Source organism: Panulirus ornatus, chromosome 15, assembly GCF_036320965.1.
Source record: "Panulirus ornatus isolate Po-2019 chromosome 15, ASM3632096v1, whole genome shotgun sequence".
In the NCBI taxonomy this organism is placed as follows: Eukaryota; Metazoa; Arthropoda; class Malacostraca; order Decapoda; family Palinuridae; genus Panulirus; species Panulirus ornatus.
In genome coordinates, this window is record NC_092238.1 from 2,547,813 (window position 1) to 2,570,258 (window position 22,446).

The 22,446-nt window shown below is 35.8% G+C and overlaps 1 protein-coding gene across 2 annotated transcripts in view; it reads left to right on the forward strand.

The window, feature by feature from the left end:
• dally (division abnormally delayed protein) overlaps window positions 1–18,618 on the forward strand; it is a 396,480-nt gene extending 377,862 nt beyond the window's left edge. For both annotated transcript variants that reach the window (XM_071670341.1, XM_071670342.1), the window contains one exon: window positions 1,271–18,618. In XM_071670341.1, coding sequence (XP_071526442.1) covers window positions 1,271–1,377 — 107 coding nt within the window. In that variant the 3' untranslated portion in view covers window positions 1,378–18,618. The remainder of the gene's footprint in view (window positions 1–1,270) is intronic.
• The last annotated feature ends 3,828 nt before the right edge of the window (window positions 18,619–22,446 follow it).

Below are 22,446 nucleotides of genomic sequence, written 5' to 3' on the forward strand. Positions count from 1 at the left end.
ATGGAGAAAAACTGGAGGAAGTAAAGTGTTTTAGATATCTGGGAGTGGATCTAGCAGCGGATGGAACCATGGAAGCGGAAGTGGATCATAGGGTGGGGTAGGGGGCGAAAATCCTGGGAGCCTTGAAGAATGTGTGGAAGACAAGAACATTATCTTGGAAAGCAAAAATGGGTATGTTTGAAGGAATAGTGGTTCCAACAATGTTGTATGGTTGCGAGGTGTGGGCTATGGATAGAGTTGTGCGCAGGAGGATGGATGTGCTGGAAATGAGATGTTTGAGGACAATGTGTGGTGTGAGGTGGTTTGATCGAGTAAGTAACGTAAGGGTAAGAGAGATGTGTGGAAATAAAAAGAGCGTGGTTGAGAGAGCAGAAGAGGGTGTTTTGAAATGGTTTGGGCACATGGAGAGAATGAGTGAGGAAAGATTGACCAAGAGGATATATGTGTTGGAGGTGGAGGGAACGAGGAGAAGTGGGAGACCAAATTGGAGGTGGAAAGATGGAGTGAAAAAGATTTTGTGTGATCGGGGCCTGAACATGCAGGAGGGTGAAAGGAGGGCAAGGAATAGAGTGAATTGGATCGATGTGGTATACCGGGGTTGACGTGCTGTCAATGGATTGAATCAGGGCATGTGAAGCGTCTGGGGTAAACCATGGAAAGCTGTGTAAGTATGTATATTTGCGTGTGTGGACGTATGTATATACATGTGTATGGGGGTGGGTTGGGCCATTTCTTTCGTCTGTTTCCTTGCGCTACCTCGCAAATGCGGGAGACAGCGACAAAGCAAAAAAAAAAAAATATATATATATATATATATTAGCATGGAGGTATTTATTTACAAGGCAATGCATATAGGAAGGGAGGTACTGTGAGAATATTTTTCCTCTTAACATGCCCCATATTGTTCAGTACCCTTTCTTGGCCTTTGATGTACTAATCCTTTTGAATTTCCCAGATCTAGTCATTGGTGACATAATTGTGGTCCCTAAAGATTTTTCAAAGAAGTTAACCATACCGCATCATATACACTTATACTCTTCTGTGGCTACATATAGAAATGTTCTTCCTCCAAACTCATGCCTCTTAATTCTAGCTCCATGCTTAATAAGTTCCATTCGATGCTCTTCAACAGCTGTATGTGTTTTTAGAAGTGACAAGACTATGTTGCTGCTGCATTTTGTTGTGTAGGTTGAATATTACAGAAAGAATCTTAAGTTTTCGTTTTTCCTTTACTTTGATGCTAATTTTGACATTTAATTTTATTTTTCAGCCCCTCCAACACGAGCAGACAAACCAGATTCCTCCTCCCAAATTGGAAGTAGCATGCTGTTGCTGCTATTTACAGTGGCTGTTGCTTTATATCCTCTCCAAGGCTAACACTCGCCATTTCACCTGCTCCAAGAATACCTCAGATGTTCCAGTAGGACTTCACTGAAGCCCCATCAATGCTGATTTGGTTCAGCAACAGTGTGGTAATACAGGGACACTACAAGATTGAACTGAATTTAATTGAGCAAAAATTATATTCAGAAACTAGCCACAGTGATAAAGATTTCCATTTTCGTAATTATTACAAACTTATACATTTGAATTTGAGGTTATGAATTTGAACTACCCCAGATCCACCCTGTTGATATACAGACCTGATATCATCCTTAACATCTTAAGAAATACAGATGATTTATATTTCTAGGTAGGGTGTCAGAGTCGTTTTGATTATTATTGCAGTGCAGATGCTGCACAGGTTTTCTCAGCCTTAAAGCACCTGATCTTTTTTCATTACTAGAACATGATATAGCGAATACCTTGTTACTCTGTTGTTGAGACTGATGACTGGCTTGTTGAAATGTCTCTAAATAAGCAGATAATTTCATGAATATTTTATCAAAATGAAAAGGAAAACTAAAGATATTACCATAGGTTTATCAGGAACGTAAGTTTCCAAAGAATATAGGAAAAAAATTACAAGACAAAAATACTGGATTTAGACTTTTTTTTCTTTTTACTTTTTTAATTTGGGGGATCATTGTTACACCTGCTGTGTCAAAATCTTTATAGGAGCATTTAAAGACTCTTAATCAGCTGTTAAATCTAATTTTTTGGAAAGTGAATGACTAAAACAAGAAAAAATAATAATGGGTGTTGAGCATCTAAACATTGCCTCAGCCAGACAACCTTTTTGTGATGTATTTGCCTCTCGCAAATCTTTTGTTGTATATTATGTGTTGTATGTATTCCAGTTATAAGTTTTAAAAAGCAGAGTAAATGTGGCATGTAATCAAAATTAGGTATCAAATCAGTAGTTTGGCTGAGCACTTCACATGCACATGAGTCTTGATTTCATGGGTGAATCTGTGACTTAGAGCAGTGGATTATTTTTCCTGTGATAAGTAAGTAGAACAATTTTTGCACTCTCTTTTCACATTTTGGATGTATTTTAAAATGACAAATTTAATTTTATCATAATAGTTTTTATTTATCTTGTTTCTGATGTGATCTCTTTATTGTGCCTTGATTTTTTTTTTCTTATAGATGAGATGGAGATGATTTACACTTACTCAAACTGTTTAGATGAATAATTCTTTTTCTTGTAAGTGTATGACACTTACATGTGTTCTAAAATTTCCATATGCATACAGAGAAATCTTTTTGCTACTTAAATCTCAGTTGTGCCTGAGATTGAGATCAGAGTGCAAAGTCTCATTATATTTATTGTGTATATCCATAACTTGTTTCATCACACTGAAAGCAGGGTAACCCATACAGTCTTCTCCATGCATAGCTATTTTACATATATTTTATAATTTCCTGTATCTTGTTTGAATCTTAACTTAAGTTGAAATTTCCGTGATCAGGATTTTTATCCAGATTTCCCAAATTGGTTATTAGACATTGAAAGCCATTAGGCAGTGGGTGGACAGGCAGTAGAGCCATCATACATAAGTAAGTTCTTGTGATGATTTAAGACCATATTTTTTTATTGGGGTATGTATCTTGTTTTTCTTGGCTGTTTCAGAGCCTTGTGTTATAGAATTCAAGATATCAAGTCTTAAAACGAAGAACCAACATGTACATTAGTTGTGCACTTATATCAAATGAACTATGGCCATATGATATGTATGCAGATTTTCTCACTTTATGATTTCTGAGTATACACACTTGATGTTAGAAAACTGATAATTTATTTTGGAAAATATGCTCATGAAGCACTCTCAGTTTCTTATCAGGAGCTGGGGCTCATCCCACAGCTAGGCAGAGTAGCTGTTTCTTGCTGTAGTGTGCCAATGGGTAAGCCCTTTTGGAAGGACCCAACTTGAATTAACTCTTCCCTAGCCTAGAGGTCACAGCTATATTTGTTGAAGGACACTGTAAGGCCACTGTAAAGGCCATTTTGTAATAAGATGCTAGAAAAAAGTATTTCCCTCATTTCCTCAAAATAACTTGCTAATTGGTTTTAAAGTGTCTGTCACTGCAAGTAGTTGTGCATTATTTCGTATTGATTATTGCAAGCTTGAACTTACTTCATCTAGTGTAACCTTACACTGTCCTGGAATTTCCTTAGATCTTTTATACTTCTTTGCTTCTGCTAAAGCATTGTTGACATTCATTTGTGCTCCTTCATTGAAAACATTCCATAAATACATGCATCAGTAATCAAATATATATATATATATATATATATATATATATATATATATATATATATATATATATATATATATATATATATATATATATATATATATATCTTTCCTTTCTTTCACACTATTCGCCATTTCCCGCATTAGCGAGGTAGCGTTGAGAACAGAGTACTGGGCCTTTGAGGGAATATCCTCACCTGGCCCCCTTCTCTGTTCTCTCTTTTGGAAAATAAAAAAAAAGTGAGAGGGGAGGATTTCCATCCTCCCGCTCCCTCCCCTTTTAGTCGCCTTCTACGACACGCAGGGAATACGTGGGAAGTATTCTTTCTCCCCTATCCCCAGGGATATATATATATATATATATATATATATATATATATATATATATATATATATATATATATATATACCATATGTGTGTATGTGTATATATGTGTATATGGGTGGATGAGCCATTCTGCGTCTGTTTCCTGATGCTACCTCGCTGACACGGGAAACAGTGATCAAGTATGATAGAAAATAAAGAAAATGGTATATATATATATATATATATATATATATATATATATATATATATATATATATATATATATATATATATATATATATCCCTGGGGATAGGGGAGAAAGAATACTTCTCACGTATTCCCTGCGTGTTGTAGAAGGCGACTAAAAAGGGAGGGAGCGGGTGGCTGGAAATCCTCCCCTCTCTTTTTTTTTAATTTTCCAAAAGAAGGAACAGAGAAGAGGCCAGGTGAGGATATTCCCTCAAAGGCCCAGTTCTTTGTTCTTAATGCTATACCATTTTCTTTATTTTCTATCATACTTGATTTCTTTTTTTTTTTTTTTTTTTTTTGCCACTGTCTCCCGCGTTTGTGAGGTAGCTCAAGGAAACAGACGAAAGAAATGGCCCAACCCACCCCCATACACATGTATATACATACACATCCACACACGCAAATATACATACCTACACAGCTTTCCATGGTTTACCCTAGACGCTTCACATGCCCTGATTCAATCCACTGACAGCACGTCAACCCCGGTATACCACATCGATCCAATTCACTCTATTCCTTGCCCTCCTTTCACCCTCCTGCATGTTCAGGCCCCGATCACACAAAATCTTTTTCACTCCATCTTTCCACCTCCAATTTGGTCTCCCACTTCTCCTCGTTCCCTCCACCTCCGACACATATATCCTCTTGGTCAATCTTTCCTCACTCATTCTCTCCATGTGCCCAAACCATTTCAAAACACCCTCTTCTGCTCTCTCAACCACGCTCTTTTTATTTCCACACATCTCTCTTACCCTTACGTTACTTACTCGATCAAACCACCTCACACCACACATTGTCCTCAAACATCTCATTTCCAGCACATCCATCCTCCTGCGCACAACTCTATCCATAGCCCATGCCTCGCAACCATACAAAATTGTTGGAACCACTATTCCTTCAAACATACCCATTTTTGCTTTCCGAGATAATGTTCTCGACTTCCACTTATTCTTCAAGGCTCCCAGGATTTTCACCCCCTCCCCCACCCTATGATCCACTTCCGCTTCCATGGTTCCATCCGCTGCCAGATCCACTCCCAGATATCTAAAACACTTTACTTCCTCCAGTTTTTCTCCATTCAAACTTACCTCCCAATTGACTTGACCCTCAACCCTACTGTACCTAATAACCTTGCTCTTATTCACATTTACTCTTAACTTTCTTCTTTCACACACTTTACCAAACTCAGTCACCAGCTTCTGCAGTTTCTCACATGAATCAGCCACCAGCGCTATATCATCAGCGAACAACAACTGACTCACTTCCCAAGCTCTCTCATCCACAACAGACTTCATACTTGCGCCTCTTTCCAAAACTCTTGCATTCACCTCCCTAACAACCCCATCCATAAACAAATTAAACAACCATGGAGACATCACACACCCCTGCCGCAAACCTACATTCACTGAGAACCAGTCACTTTCCTCTCTTCCTACACGTACACATGCCTTACATCCTTGATAAAAACTTTTCACTGCTTCTAACAACTTGCCTCCCACACCATATATTCTTAATACCTTCCACAGAGCATCTCTATCAACTCTATCATATGCCTTCTCCAGATCCATAAATGCTACATACAAATCCATTTGCTTTTCTAAGTATTTCTCACATACATTCTTCAAAGCAAACACCTGATCCACACATCCTCTACCACTTCTGAAACCTTGATATATATATATATATATATATATATATATATATATATATATATATATATATATATATTATCCTGGGGGATAGGTGAGAAAGAATACTGCTCATGCATTCCCTGCATGTTTTAGAAGGCGACTAAGAGAGGCAAGAGCAGTTAGCTGAAAATACCCCTTCCTATATTACTTTCCAAAAGAATGGACAGAGCAAGGAGCAAAAAGAGGAATTTTCCCTGTTCTTGGTGCTACCCCGCTAACATGGGAAGTGGCAAGTTTGTATCAGAAATATATATACATGTATATTTTGGTTATTATTATTGTTATTATTATTTTTATTATTTTCATTATTATAATTATTTTGATACAACCTGAGGGGCTCCTGTAACTTCAAGGCTGTGCTACATTCTGTAGCAGTGTCAGGATTGACTTCCTTTGAGTGAGATCTTTGACAAGAACTATACTTTCATCAAATTACAAAGATATATCCTTGCCAGAGATAACTTTACACTGGTAGTGTAACCTCAACCAGGTGGAGTGTGATACACACATGTATATGTTACTGGACTTCACTCACAAGAGGTTACACCACAAATAAAAAATCACCTCTGGTGAGGTTGTATCATTTGGAGTATACCCCCATCAAAGAATTCTCACTCCAGAGGAGTCCATGTTCCCCTGTTACTGGAAGTAGTACAACCTTGGGCTGCAGGTGCCTCTGGAAAGAGATCCTTGGTAACACTAGGACTCTTTCTCAAAAAGAGGTTTTGGACATATGGAGAGAATGAGTGAGGAAAGGTTGACAAAGAGCATATATGTGTCAGAGGTGGAGGGAGCAAAGAGAAGCAGGATACCGAATTAGAGATGGAAGGATGGAGTGAAAAAGATTTTGAGCGATTGGGCCCCTGAACATACAAGAGGGTGAGAGGCATGCAAGGAATATATATATATATATATATATATATATATTGTCGCTGTCTTCTGTGTTAGCGAGATAGTGTAAGGAAACAGACGAAAGAATGGCCCAACCCACCCTCATACACATGTGTGTGTACATGTGTGAGTGGTTTTGGTGCAAAATGCAACATGACATGTAGAGAATGGATGTGAGCGGATGTGGTCTTTCTTGTATCTGTTCCTGGCACTACCTCACTAACGTGAGAAACAGCAATCAAGTATTAAACATAGGGGATAGGGGAGAAAGAATACTTCCCACGTATTCCCTGCGTGTCATAGAAGGCGACTAAAAGGGAAGGGAACGGGGGGGCTGGAAATCCTCCCCTCTCAATTTTTTTTTTTTTTCTTTTTTTTAATTTTCCAAAAGAAGGAACAGAGAAGGGGGCCAGGTAAGGATATTCCCTAAAAGGCCCAGTCCTCTGTTCTTAACGCTACCTCGCTAATACGGGAAATGGCGAATAGTATGAAAGAAAAAAGAAAGAAATATGTATATTTATTATACATTATTATTATTCATGATTATACATAATCACTGTTTCCCACATCAGTGAGATAGTGCCAGGAAACACTCGAAGAATGGCCTGTCCACTCATATACACATACATATCAACATATACACATACCTACTTATACACAGACATATACATATGTACATATTCATACTTGCTTGCCTTCATCCATTCCCTATGCTACCCCTCCCCACAGGGAACAGCATCACTACCCTCTGCTTCAGCAAGGTAGCGCCAGGAAATTAGACAAAAAAGGCCGTGTTCATTCACACTCAGCTCAGTCTCTAGCTTTCGAATGAAATGTACCGAAACCACAGCTCCTATCTACACCCAGGCCTCACAAACCTTTCCATGGTTTACCCCAGACGTTTCATATGCCCTGGTTCAGTCCATTGACACATTGACAGCACGTTGACCCAGGTGTGTATATATATATATATATATATATATATATATATATATATATATATATATATATATATGTATTCTTTCACCTGTTTTCGCTGTTTCCCCCTCGAGTTAGGTAGTGCCAACAACAAATGACTGAGCCTCAGAGGAATAAATCCTTTCTTGGTTCTTTCCTCTGATTCTTCTTTTGGAAATTAATACAGAGGGAAGGATTTCCAGCCCCCTGCACCTGCCTCTGTTAGTCACCTTTTACAACACACAGAATATACATAGACAGTATTCTTTATCCTTTTTGCCATGGGTGTGTGATGTCACCATTACTGTTTAATCAGTTTATGGATGGGGATGGGTGAGGAAATAAGTGCCAGGGTTTCTTATAGAAGGGTTAACTTGATGTCTTTAATCCTGAGAATTCAATCGGTCTTTGTTTGCTGAGATTAAGGAACCAATCGTGGATTTTTTCTTCTTGAGGCTCTGTCATGTTCTTGACACTACCTCGCTCATGCAGGAAATGGCAAGCATGTATGGAGATATATATATATATATATATATATATATATATATATATATATATATATATATATATATATAAGTGAGGCTCCTGCAGTTTTGAGGCAGTTTTGGGAAATGGTGGATTCTTTTGGGGTGAGAAGGTCCTTTACAAGGGTGTATACCTCTCTGTCGATTGTTGATGATACAGCCTGACTGTGTTTGCATGAGGTTAAACTGTATGTGAAAAATTACCTTGGGCAAGGCTGCATTGATGGAGTAGAGTGCCCTTTTATTGTGGAACTTATTACTCCAAATGATTAAAAGGAATTCATTTCCCTGCTTCTGATTGTAATGCTAGGGCTCCTTGTTTAAAGTAAGGGATGCATTCCTGAAAACTGTTACCTTAAGTGAAATCACTTTAAATGAAGCCAGTTTTACCATAGACAGGGTTATAAAAAGGTGAGACATTCTTGGGAAATATTTCTGGATACATTTTCTCACATTTGCTGATCTGTGTGTTACTTAAAGACATCAAAGGTATATAACTAGATAAAGCACTCTACTGATGTTGGTAGAACTATGTGCACATTCATATTGCATTAAGATTGATAGTTTTTCCATGTTTTTATTGTCCTTAGTACAGTTAGTTGATGCTGGTCACTTCTCACTTATTTTGTTGGTTTATGATAAAGTTTTAAACAAGAATATCTTTGATACTTAGAACAAATTCCATAGTTGGAGAAAAAGTGCAGGACAACTGACGCATCATTTGTAAACTTTGCGCATTAAAACTGAATGAGTGGACTGGTGAACGCTATGCGATCACTCCAGCATTTGCTTTTGTTTGTCATTTTATAAGTTGAGCATTATAATGTGTTTGCAATAGGAATTACTTGTTTATCAATGTATTAATTTCATGTTCTATGGAAAACCATAAAGTATACATTGATAGTGATTAGAATACAGTACTGTATTGCAAAGTGTTATGAATATTTTGTACCATGGTTGTACAGCAATTTTAGAGTTTCAATATGATAATTGTTACAGATCATATGGCAATAACATGCATAGGGTGTTGTGGATACATTATTTCAAAACAAACTGTCGTATGTGTATTACCGTAATTCCAACAGTTTTTAAGTGACTTGTGTATCAATGATATATTTGTTAGGCATTTGTTAATGAGAAAAATTAGTTGTACAGTTCAGGATAGGGTTCTATAATCATGGTGCCCCATCAACCTTGAAGCAGCAGGAGCCCCAGAAAAGGGGTCCCAGGTTTATGTACGATAATGATTTATATGTATATATATATATATATATATATATATATATATATATATATATATATATATATATATATAATGAAAATGGTAATAATCATAATTAGAATGATAATCATATGCATATTATTATTATATAATGCCATGTCCCTTTCTCCAGGGGTTCTTATAGCTTCAAGGATGCACAACGATCAGTAGCTGGGACATGATGGACTTGTTTGGAGTGAGAAGTTGTACAAGTTGTATGATGATAATAATAAAAATAATAATAATGATAATGATGATAATAATAATAATAATAATGATAATCATAATCATAATGATAATGATAATGATAATAATAATGATAATAATAATGTTCATATTCTTCCTGTAAATTGTTTCTCTTCAAGTGAAAGTTCATGAAAAGAAAGATTGTCGTTGTCACTGGTTTAAGATAAACCTCATAGAGGAAGGTCTCCCTCTAGAGGAGTCTAACATTTCTGTGCTGCTTAGATTGCAGCCTCGAAGTTAAGGAGTCCCATAAGGGAGATCCTGGTGTTGTATTATTAGATTGATGTGTGTGTATATATCACAAAATACTGGTTTAGTTTATGTATGGCTTGTACTGCCCAGGTCTTCATATATCATTGAAACTAGTGAGATCCTTTAGCTATAATTGCTAGATCACATGATTCTCTATATCTTTTGATATATCACTTACTTTCTGTTCATGAATCAAGTAGAGACGATATACCTAAGTTAATAATAGATACCCCTAGGACTAGAATGATACTATACCTTCACAGCCCATGGGACCATAGTTAATATCTGCTAAAACAAGATCCAGACATTTGGTGATTATTATGCTGTGGGAGTGTGTTCAGATTTCACCATTCTGACATTTTCATTTCTCATATTAAACTAACTCTGCTTGCCTGTGAGGATACCACCCCAATATATTAGGTGTTTTTGAAACATTTTGTTTGATTAAGTGTGAAGCACTCATTTTTCAGATCTATTTTAAGTTATGTTATTTTACTTATTTCCTGAAAAATTTATGACGAGTGGAAAACTGGGACCCTGAAGTAACGTTATGAACCAAGTGAAACACTTGATCACTGCAGTAAAGAAACCATTGTCAGTAAATGACTAATGGCAATTTTGTCTTGTGAAAATGCTAAACTTCATTGATTAGTACTCCAGAGTAACCACATAATCAATGAAAAATATTTAGAAATAAAGTTCTTTTAGACATATCCATCATTATCTTTAGATAATTTGAAGTTGAGTGTACTGTTTACCTTAGATTGGAGGAGTCTTTGTCACATAATTCATTTGACATATTTTTTATTCATAGCTTTATATGTATATATATTGCATATAGGTTTGTGTGTGATAAGGAAAGTGATACTAACATGATTAAAGCTGAAATAAAGATGATTTTTATGGAAAGATATTTGGGCATATTTTTATTAAAAACTGATTTTACATCATATCTACTGACTATGGAGGTGATCTTTGATGTATTTTTGAAGCAGAGTTAGTGGAGCACACCACTTAAAATGCAGTAACTTCCAAACAGAGAATATGAAGGTTTCCTTGTTAACCATCAGCTGGCCATTATCAGTTGGTGAAAATGCTTACCTAGTCAGTGCTATATGAATATGTTAGCCAGTTGGTGAAAAAAAAAGATACTTTTAGATTGGCTGTAGATAACGTCCAAATGCAGTCATTACAAGGCTCTAAATCCCCATTAAACATTGGTCTGAAAGTCTCTCCAATCACATCCATGAAGAATACACTGTGATCCACATTGTGAAGTGTTTGAGGAATGTATTATGTAAATCTGGCAGCCTTACAACAGTCTAGGATATGCAGTGAAGTAACACTGGTCGAATGATGGATTTAGTTTGTCCTGCCTTAACCTTGTGGAGTCTCATAGAAACTTATGCATTGTATGTCTTTGTTTTATTTAGTATTACCGTGATTATATATCAAGATTCTTAGATGAAATTTTATGAGTTTTAAGTTTGGTATTTGTTTTATGACAACATTGTTTGTTATCATTTCATCACGTGAATGCAAATCTGTGAGTTGGGGTATCTGCTGTAGCATCACATTACAATAGAAAAAAAAAAATGGACCTTTGGAAATAGGAGGACAGTTGGGCTGAAAGCTCTCCCCTTTCATTAAAAAAATAGAAAATAGATAAAAAAAAAAAATACACGTAGACGAAATTACACACACATATTAGTGGACTACACCTGTTCAAGGTTACACCACATATGAAAAGTAATTTTTTGTGAGGTTGTATCATTTTTGATAGAAGAATGTATAGATGTGTTATTGTACTTCTCACTTCAAATGAATTCATTTTGTACATACTGCTGAGTGTAGCACAGCCTTAGAGCTGCAGAAGCCCCAGAATGGGAGTGCTGAAGTTATAGCCCATTGTAAAATGGGTCTTGGCTTTGTATGATAACAATAACATATTTGTTTGATTACCTCACGTCCCCTTTCAGAAAGGGTCCCAGTATTACTGCAGGACCCCTCTTCTAGGGGTTCCTACAGCTTCAAAGCTCCACTATGCTCAGTAGCAGGGACAGAGTAGATTCCTTTGAATTGAAAAACTCTTTGAAAAGACTACTCTATTTATTAGCTGATGTTGATACAGCCTTGCCAAAGGTGACTTCACTTGCAGAGTAGCTTCAAGCAGGTGTAGTCCAGTCATATATATATATATATATATATATATATATATATACATACACACACACACACACATTCATTCATTCATTCATTCATTCAATCATTCATTCATTCATTCATTCATTCATTCATAATTACCCCAGGATGTCTTTCCAGAGGCTCCTGGAGCCCAAGGTTTTACTTCTTCATGTAGCAGAGAAATGTGGACTCCTTTGGAGTGAGAAGTTCTTTGATGTGACTGTACTCCCAATTATGCAGCTTCACCAAAGGTAACTTTTCACTCTCGGTGTAACCTTGTGTGGGTGGAGTCCATTAACAGCCACATACAAGCATAGATGCCTGTACATATGTACATGCATGCATGCATATATACAGTCTTTTGACATTTTCAGTACATGATTATTCACTTCCATATGTCAGAACTCATGTACATGTCCTTTTAAAATACATTTACAAATCATCCTAATTCTTACTGGTTATGGGAACGAATACATGATATACTTCTGGATCTGACTGACCACATCTCTCATTTCAAGGAAGTCTGTTCTATTTGAGAGAAGAAGTGTAAATAAGATTTATTTTTTAGTCCCCTATTGTTGATAGTTACAGCTAGATTTCTTGCAGTATCTGGGGATTGCACCCTAGCCAAGTTTGCAACACTTGCAGAGCTTAACACCCAAATTCTCTATTCTGATGTGTGAATCAGTCTTGTTTATTAATGACTGAATATTTTTTTCTGTTGAATGGGTATTAAATGTCATGATGATGAATGAGTATCAGTGAGCTATTTCAACAGTCTGTATGAATGTGTTTAATGATGCGTGAAAGCAAAAAAAAATCTGTTTTCTTAGCAATAACTCTTGCATGTTAGCAGGTATGCTTCACAAGATGATGTTGATAAATAATGACTTTTTCAACCTTTTCTTGTATTTAGAAGAGTTTAGAAAAATTTAGCAATATGCAAAGAATTGAGGCTTTTGCTTTTTATTATTAAGGTAAAAGATATGAATTTGAGTAAAATGCTTATGAAATTAAATTTTCTTCTTTCTTCTTTTTGTAGTTCAGAGAATGAACTTTTAGGATTAAGAGTGCATTGGGAGCATTTAACATGTGATGTAAATAAATGTTTCCTTATAAATGGGAAGCAATTAAATGTGTCTGTGAATACTGCATTAGAGAATGGTTCAACTTTATGTTACTGGTTATTCAAACAGTGATTCGCAAATCTGTCAGTAAAGAAAAATAAGAAATATTATATTGAACACTTTCGTATGTAGGTTGCTTTGTGTTATTCACAATGTGTATCATTCTGTCACATTTAAACGAGAGAGGATGATCTCATGCAGTTTCATCAGTGAATGACATCTTAGCTTATAGCTGCTTTAGTGCTGGGCTCTGCAAGTTGTCAGCAGATTGTTGGCTCAATATTAACCTTACCAAACTGTGATAAAGATGCAGAAATGCTGGTGTTTCTCTTTACTTATGTCAGTAAAAATGTGCCATATCTATATCTATATATATATATATATATATATATATATATATATATATATATATATATATATATATATATATATAATGAGAAAATATTTTATCCTCATTCTACAAAATTGATAATAAAACTATTGACATTCCTGCCTGTTAACTTGTTTCTATTAAAAACCTCAGGTAGATGATTTTAAACGATGTCAGCCCTCTCTGTAATGCTAATGGCACATTTTTGTTGGCTGCCATCTTATGTTAGAGCACAAGAGTCATGATAGACATAAAGTTGTTTGACTCTTACTATGATGTTAGACTTGCATTAGAAAGGGCATTAAGATTATTGGTGATAAATTTTCTGCAAGTTTTCATAATGATTGAAAGGAAAGCTAGTCATTGGTTGGTATTGGCAAATGCTGAGAGTACATTGAGTATGTGTTGTGATTAGTGATTCATAACCTTCCACTGCCTCCAGTTGTTTGTGTGGAATATATATAGTAGATACACATGATGAAGATATAATTGATTTATAGTGCAATTTATATGCATATAGAATAGAGAATGAGTGCTAATTTTTAATCAGAGCTTCACTGTTTATAATTAGATCACTTCAGATTAGAAGCTGAGGAATGATATATAACAAGGCTCACATTAAGTTTGGTCTTATGACTTCATGAACCTTAAAATCATTTAATTGACTTAATGAAAATATTGTATTGTTAAAGAATGGAAACTCATTACTATTTAATTAGAGCTAACTTTACATGATGATCTGAGAAGATTGATCAAGTAGAAGGGCTGTCCATATTTTTGCCACAATGTATATTTTTATAAAACTGTTTTCATGAATTATCCATTAACATGCTTTATTGGAATAAATTGATCTGTGGGTCATACAAGTGTTGCACTACCATGTTGATTCAACTTTTTGGTATAAATCTCTAGTATAGGACAGAGTTATGCAGTGTAAAGGAACATAGGCCATGCTTCCATTCAGGCATAAGTGCAGTTCATTCCTTCTCACAAGTTAAGCTTCAAAATATTAGTTAAATGGATCATGTAGAGGACAGTGGCTTAAATAGGTAGTGACAATACTGCCAAATGATTTTATAGTGAATAGTATCATCCAAAAAAATGAATGAGATGTACTGAATTTAGCATATTAAATGTGTGTTTGCTTGTAGACATCATCACCTAAAGGTGGCTTGGATAGGTTCAGCAGCATTTTAGATTAATTAATGTTTTGGTTGAAAAGTATTTATTAGTTGATCATAGGAAAAGGAATGCCAAGAAAAGTGGTTATAACAGTGGGAATATCTAGATTGGTGCTGATTTGAAACATTTTCTAATATTTTTCTAATATAAAGGTTATGAATTACAATATTTACAAGAGCATATCTTCATTACTGAAAATTTTTTATCACACGTAAGAAAGCAATAAATAAGGGATTGTTAATGATACTTATTTGTGTAGGATATGTATATATATATATATATATATATATATATATATATATATATATATATATATATATATATATAAAATAAGGTTTCACTGGACTTACCTACCTGTTGTTACACAGCAAATTAAGGAACACCTTTGGTAAAGCTGTATCATTGTCTTTTGAAGAAAGGAAGTACAGTCTTGTAAAGGAACTTTTCACTCCAAAGGGGTCCATCATTTCCATGTCACAGGAGGAAGTGTAGCCTGGCAACTGCAGGATCCCCTTCAGTCAAAGGGGTGTTAGGGTTATGTTATACTAGAAAAGGGTAAATGTGTTAGAAATGAAATGTTTCCAGACAATATATGATGTGTGGAAAGTATATCCAGTAAGAGATGATAAGTTACAAGCAAGATGTGATAACTGAAAAATATGCTTGAGAGAGCTGAAGAGGGTGTGCTGAAATGGTCTGGACATAATGGGGATAATGAGAAGCTGACAAAGAAGGTATATGTGTCAAAAGTGATGGAGACAAGTAAATGGGAGAGACTGAATTGTAGATGGAAGTATAAAGTGAAAAAGGTTTTGATTGCTCAGAGCCTGAACATGCAGGAGGGTGTAAGGTATGCATGTGATAGAGTGAATTGGTACCATTTGACTTACAGATGATGTGCTGTCAATTGATTGAACCAGGGCATATGAAGCAGTCATGGGAAACCATGGAAAGGCCTATGAAGCTTGGTTGTGAACAACGAAGCTGTGGTTTCAGCGCATTGAACATGACAGCTAGAGAGTAGTTTTGAGCGAATGAGCCCATTTCATTTCTTTGTCTGTTCCTGGTCCTACCTCACTAATGTGGGAAATGGTGAAAAAGTATAGATAACAAGAATATGTATATACATCTATTTTTTCATGCTTGTTCACTGTTTTCTGTGATATGTTTATTCATATGTGCTCTGAACCCCTTTTTAGAATGGGTCTAAGAGTTTTTTATATATATGTATAAAACTAACAAACCACCAACCCCCAAGTGGAAATGAAATGCTTACCCCAGCCTCATAGTATTGCAACATGGACTCTCAGATCTCACCACCAACAAATATGGCCTTGAAAAAACACACACTAAAGTAAACTATCAAGCACTAAACAGCTGTCCTTCCAGCAAAGTATTAAACTCCACCCCACGAGATATAACCTTCCCCAAACAAATACGTCATGTTTTCCATTTCCACTCTGGACATCACCCATCCCTACAACATCACAAACACCATTTCAACATATCCAAAAACCCCTCATATCTCTGAGGCAACTACCAGAATGAAAACACAAAGCACTTACAAGTCAATTTCCCTGCACTATCTGCACACACAACATCACAACACTTTATGACCTGTGATCCTGACACTGGACTTGGCCAGCTTCCTGAATGTTGCAGAAGCTTCATAAAGATAGAAGGGACTCCTGAAGTAGGATGAAAGCAATACACACACACACACACACACACACACACACACACACACATATATATATATATATATATATATATATATATATATATATATATATATATATATATATATATATATATATATATATATATATATATATATATATATTTTTTTTTTACTTTCTTTTTTTTTTTTTACTTAATTGCCATCTCCCGCATTAGTGAGGTAGCACAAGGAGACAGACGAGGAATGGCCCAACCCACCCACATACACATATATACACATAAACGCCCACACACACACACACATATACATTTCAGTGTATACATACATATACATACACAGACATATACATATATACACATGTACATATTTATACTTGCTGCCTTCATCTATTCCCATCGCCACCCTGTCACACATGATACAGCATACCCTATCCCCCTCCCATGAGGTAGCGGGAGACAGCGACAAAGTATTATAAATAGTAAAACACCCATTCTCTAGCTGTCATGTATTATGCACCAGAACTACAGCTTATCTACAGCCAGTCTGCACAGACCTCTCCATGGTTTACCTCAGCTGTTTCACATGCCCTGGTTCAGTCCATTGATATATATAAGTTCCTTCTTGATTGCTGTTTTCCACATTAACGAGGTATAACACAAGAAACAGATGAAGAAATATCATATATACACTACCATTAATAGCAGAGAAAGTGACTCCTATAAAGTGAGGTCTTTGACATGAATTTACTCAAGTGGTACAATTTCAACGAAGGTGACTTTTCACTTTTGGTGTAACTGCAATTAGGTGGAGTCTGGTAGTGCCTTATATATATAAAGAGAAAGAGAGAGAATTACCCAAGTAAACTCTTTCTAAAAGCTCCTGCAAGCCAAAGTTGTGCTACTTCCAGTAACAAAGAAATATGGACTCCTTTGGAATGAGAAGTTCTTTGATGAGACTATACTTTTAGTGGTACAGCCACACTTAAGGTGACTTTTCACGTGCAAGGTGACCTTGAGCAGGCAGAATCCAATAACACCAGTATATATATATATATATATATATATATATATATATATATATATATATATATATATTTTATGATTGCCTCAAGAGCAGTTTCTATGAGAGAGTCCTGGTGTTACCTAGCACCTCCTTTTATGGTCTCCTGCCACCCAAGGCTGTACTACATTCAGTATCAGGGAAATGTTGACTACTTTAGAGTGAGAATTTCTTTGACAAGACTGTACTCCCCGTGATACTACCTCACCAAAGGTGATTTTTCACTTACAGTGTAACCTCAAACATGCAGAATCTGGTAATATACATAAGAGTATTACCAGACTCTACCTGCTCAAGGTTTCAGTGCGAGTGCGAAGTCACCTTTCACAAGGCTGTATCATTGGGAGTACAGTCTTGTCAAAGAACATCTCACTGCAAAAGAGTCTACATATCGCTGGTACTGGAAGTAGCACAACCTCGGGCAGCAGAAACCTTTAGAAAGGCCCAGGACTCTTTCACAGAAATTACTTCCCGGTAATCATGATGTATATATATATATATATATATATATATATATATATATAAAATTCTTTTTATGCATTAGTAAGGTTATGTTTCATATAGAAACTATCTTTGTGACTAAGCCCTTGTAGAATAACACTTTGCACCTCAAGTTTAGGGGCACCAGCTTACCATGAGCTTGTATATTCATGGTCGTATTTGATCTTATTTTGTCTAAAGTATCTGTGCCATATTTACGTACAGCAAATATTATTGTATTCATTGTTTCTTAGGTAATTAGGATCAAACTAGACCTCACTGTGAGGCATTAATATAATTCTGGATAATAGATATTGAGTCCACTTTTAGCAAATATTTAAGACAGTATTGGATACTCTGTAGAATTACAGATATATTATATTAATTGTTATTCTGTGATTTGTGACTGTAAATGTTATTGAAAAATTATGTTTTATCCATGTACTGGTACTGTGGAATATGCAGGTAGTGTAAAAAGGTAATAAAGCCATTAGAAGTTTATAAAGGCTGTAGTTGGGTTAGTTTACTATGTCCTCTCAGTTATATCCCTCTCTCATAAAACCTAAGCTTGCATTTGAACCGATTTGCACAAATTTCACGGATGGAAACTTCCATGCAGTTAGAATACAAGTTGCAAAGATTATAGTTCATAAATTTGCAGGCTTATTTAACATGAATATATCATTTCTTGATCTCTCTTTCTTTAAAACACTAATTTGTGATGGGCTTTTGTAATGATAAAGATAGTTTGCTGTACCTGAAGTGTATTAATTGAGTGCATCATTGTTAATATGGGCAAAGTCTGGCATTTGGCATTCAAAGCACTATGGACACTTTAAATCTTCTGCAGCTTCAGATCAGATCAGTGAAGCATTTAAAGGGAGTTGCTCATATTAGTTAGTGTAAAATCATAATTTATATCTAAGTTTAACCAGTTGGTCAGCAGAAGTTGTGACATACTTTTGTCCCTTGATGTGAAAGTTCTTGAAATATATAGGTTATGGCTTTAAGAAGTATGCATTCATATGTAATGAGTAAGTAGTATTTCTTACAGAACTGTTTATACATGAATAATGCTACTAACCAAGATTCCAGATACGAAAATTTTATGGGATAGGATTTTCTTGTTGAAAGTAGTTTCATAAGTTTTCATTTGCATATGTTTTCATCACTTACTGCTTGTCAGTATTCCACTTCCTATTACAGAGAAATTGCTGTACTTCATGAACTCATTCAGAGTTAGGTTTTCAAATTATTAGTATCTCCTCTGTGGGTTTCCAAATTACTAGAGATGTAATGCATTAGGCATCCCATCTTTTCTTGTTTTGAAAATGAATTTTTACTGAGGTAGTAACTTAGTTGTATCCCAGTAGACATTAGAATTACCCCTTTTCCAGCCACTAACTTGTCAGATATATATCGTGCTAGCACAACTTTCATTATTTCTTTGTATATCTTGCACAGGTACTTGATTATGATTTTTTTTTCCATTACCTGGGTTCCATGATAAGATTATTATAGTAGATCCATCAAGTTGAACTTTTTAAGCTGGATATCACTCTGCTCTAAATATGTTCATAGCATACTGTCAGGTAATCAGCAGGGAAATGTAAAAACTTTGAAGCTTGTTAAACTTCATTGATTGGAATACAACAACTTAAACAAGAGATTAGTTTCACATGATTAAGGAATATCATGATCTAGCAATAAATGTAAACATAAAATGAGATTATTTTCACGTCATTTAGAAATACCATGATACAGCAATAAATGTATTTTTATCATAGGCTTCTGAATATGAATTACCATTCAGCAATGGAACATCTCATTATATTACTGCTAAGTGTATCACAAAGAAATACTTACAATGAAATCCTTTTTATTAACTTGATACTATCATGTTAATCCCATCAATATCTGAAGTTACTTCCTGGAGTTAGAAATCAGCAGACTGCACTCATGCAGGTTACTTTAATACTTATGTAACATTTATGGATCTGGAGAAGGCATATGATAGGATTGATGGAGATGCTTTGTGGAAGGTCTTAAGAGTATATGGTATGGGAGGTAAGCTGCTAGAAGCAGTGAAAAGTTTTTAAAAAAGGATGTAAGGCATGTGTATGAGTAGGAAGAGAGAAGAGTGACTGGTTCCCAGTGAAGGTTAGTCTGCGGCAGGGGTGTGTGATGTCTCCATGGTTGTTTAATTTGTTTATGGATGGGGTGGTTAGGAAGGTAAATGCGAGAGTTTTGGAGAGAGGGGTGAGTATGCAGTCTGTTTGGGATGAGAGTGCTTGGGAAGTGAGTTAGTTGTTGTTTGCCAATGTTACAGCACTGGTGGCTGATTCAAGTGAGAAACTGCAGACGTTGGTGAATGAGTTGGAAAAGTGTGTGAAAGGAGAAAGTTGAGAGTAAATGTGAATAAAAGCAAGGTTATTAGGTTCAGCAGGGTAAAGGAACAAACTAATTGAGATGTAAGTTTGATTGGAGAAAAACTGGAGGAAATGAAATGTTTTAGATATCTGGGAGTGGATTTTGCATCGAATGGAACCATGGAAACAGAAGTGAGTCACAGGGAGGGGGCAAAGGTACTGGAAGTGATGTACAATGTGTGGAAAGAGAGAATGACACCTTGGAGAGCAAAAATGGGTATGTTTGAAGGAATAGTAATTCCAACAATATTATGTGGTTGAGAGGCATGGGCTATAGATAGGGTTGTATGGAGGAGGGTGGATGTGTTGGAAATGAAATGTTTGAGGTCAATATGTGGTGTGAGGTGGTTTGATCAAATAAGTAATGAAAGGGTGAGAGAGATGTGTGGTAATAAGAGGTTGGATGAGGGAGCAGAAGAGGGTTTTGAATTGGTTTGGACAAATGGAGAGAATGAGTTAGGTTATGTGTCAGAGGTGGAAGGAACAAGAAGAAGCAGGAGACCAAATTGGAGAAAGGATGGAGTGAAAAAGATTTCAAGCAATCAGGGCCTGAACATACAGGAGGGTGAGAGGCGTGCAAGGATTAGAGTGAATTGGAACGATGTGGTATCCCAGGGCCGATGTGCTGTCAATGGACTGAACCACGGCATATGAAACGTCTGGGGTAAACCATGGAAAGGTCTGTGCAGCCTGGATGTGGATAGGGAGCTGTGGTTTCAGTGCATTACACATGACAGCTAGAGACTAAAAGTGAACGAATTTGGCCTCTTTTGTCTGTTTTCCTGGCACTGTTTCCTGTGGGGTAGGGTAGCGCCGGGAAGTGGATGAAGGCAAGCAAGTATGATTGTGCATATATGTATGTGTATGTATATGTGTATGTTTTGGTATATGTATGTATATGTGCATTTATGTATATATATATATATATATATATATATATATATATATATATATATATATATATATATATATATATATATATATATATATATATTTTTTTTTTTTTTTTTTTTTTTTTTGCCGCTGCCATATATATATATATATATATATATATATATATATATATATATGTATCCCTGGGGATAGGGGAGAAAGAATACTTCCCACGTATTCCCTGCATGTCGTAGAAGGCGACTAAAAGGGGAGGGAGCGGGGGGGCTGGAAATCCTCCCCTCTCGTTTTTTTTTTAATTTTCCAAAAGAAGGAACAGAGAATTGGGCCAGGGTATTCCCTCAAAGGCCCAGTCCTCTGTTCTTAACGCTACCTCGCTAATGCAGGGAAATGGCGAATAGTTTGAAAGAAAGAAAAAAAATAAATATATATATATATATATATATATATATATATATATATATATATATATATATATATATATATATATATATATCACTACCTCGCAAATGCGGGAAATGGCGAATCGTATGGAAAAAAAAAAATATATATATATATATATATATATATATATATATATATATATATATATATATATATATATATATATATATATCTTTTCTTTTAAACTATTCGCCATTTCCCGCACCAGCGAGGTAGCATCAAGAACAGAGGACCGGGCCCCTGAGGGAATACCCTCACCCGGCCCAATTCTCTGTTCCTTCTTATGGAAAATTAAAAAAAAAAAAAAACGAGAGGGGAGGATTTCCAGCCCCCCCGCTCCCTCCCCTTTTAGTCGCCTTCTACGACACGCAGGGAATACGTGGGAAGTATTCTTAATCCCCTATCCCCAGGGGATATATATATGTGTGTGTGTGTGTGTGTGTTATCCCTGGGGATAGGGAAGAAAGAATACTTCCCACGTATTCCCTGCGTGTCATAGAAGGCGACTAAAAGGAGAGGGAGCGGCGGGCTGGAAATCCTCCCCTCTTGTTTTTTTTTTAATTTTCCAAAAGAAAG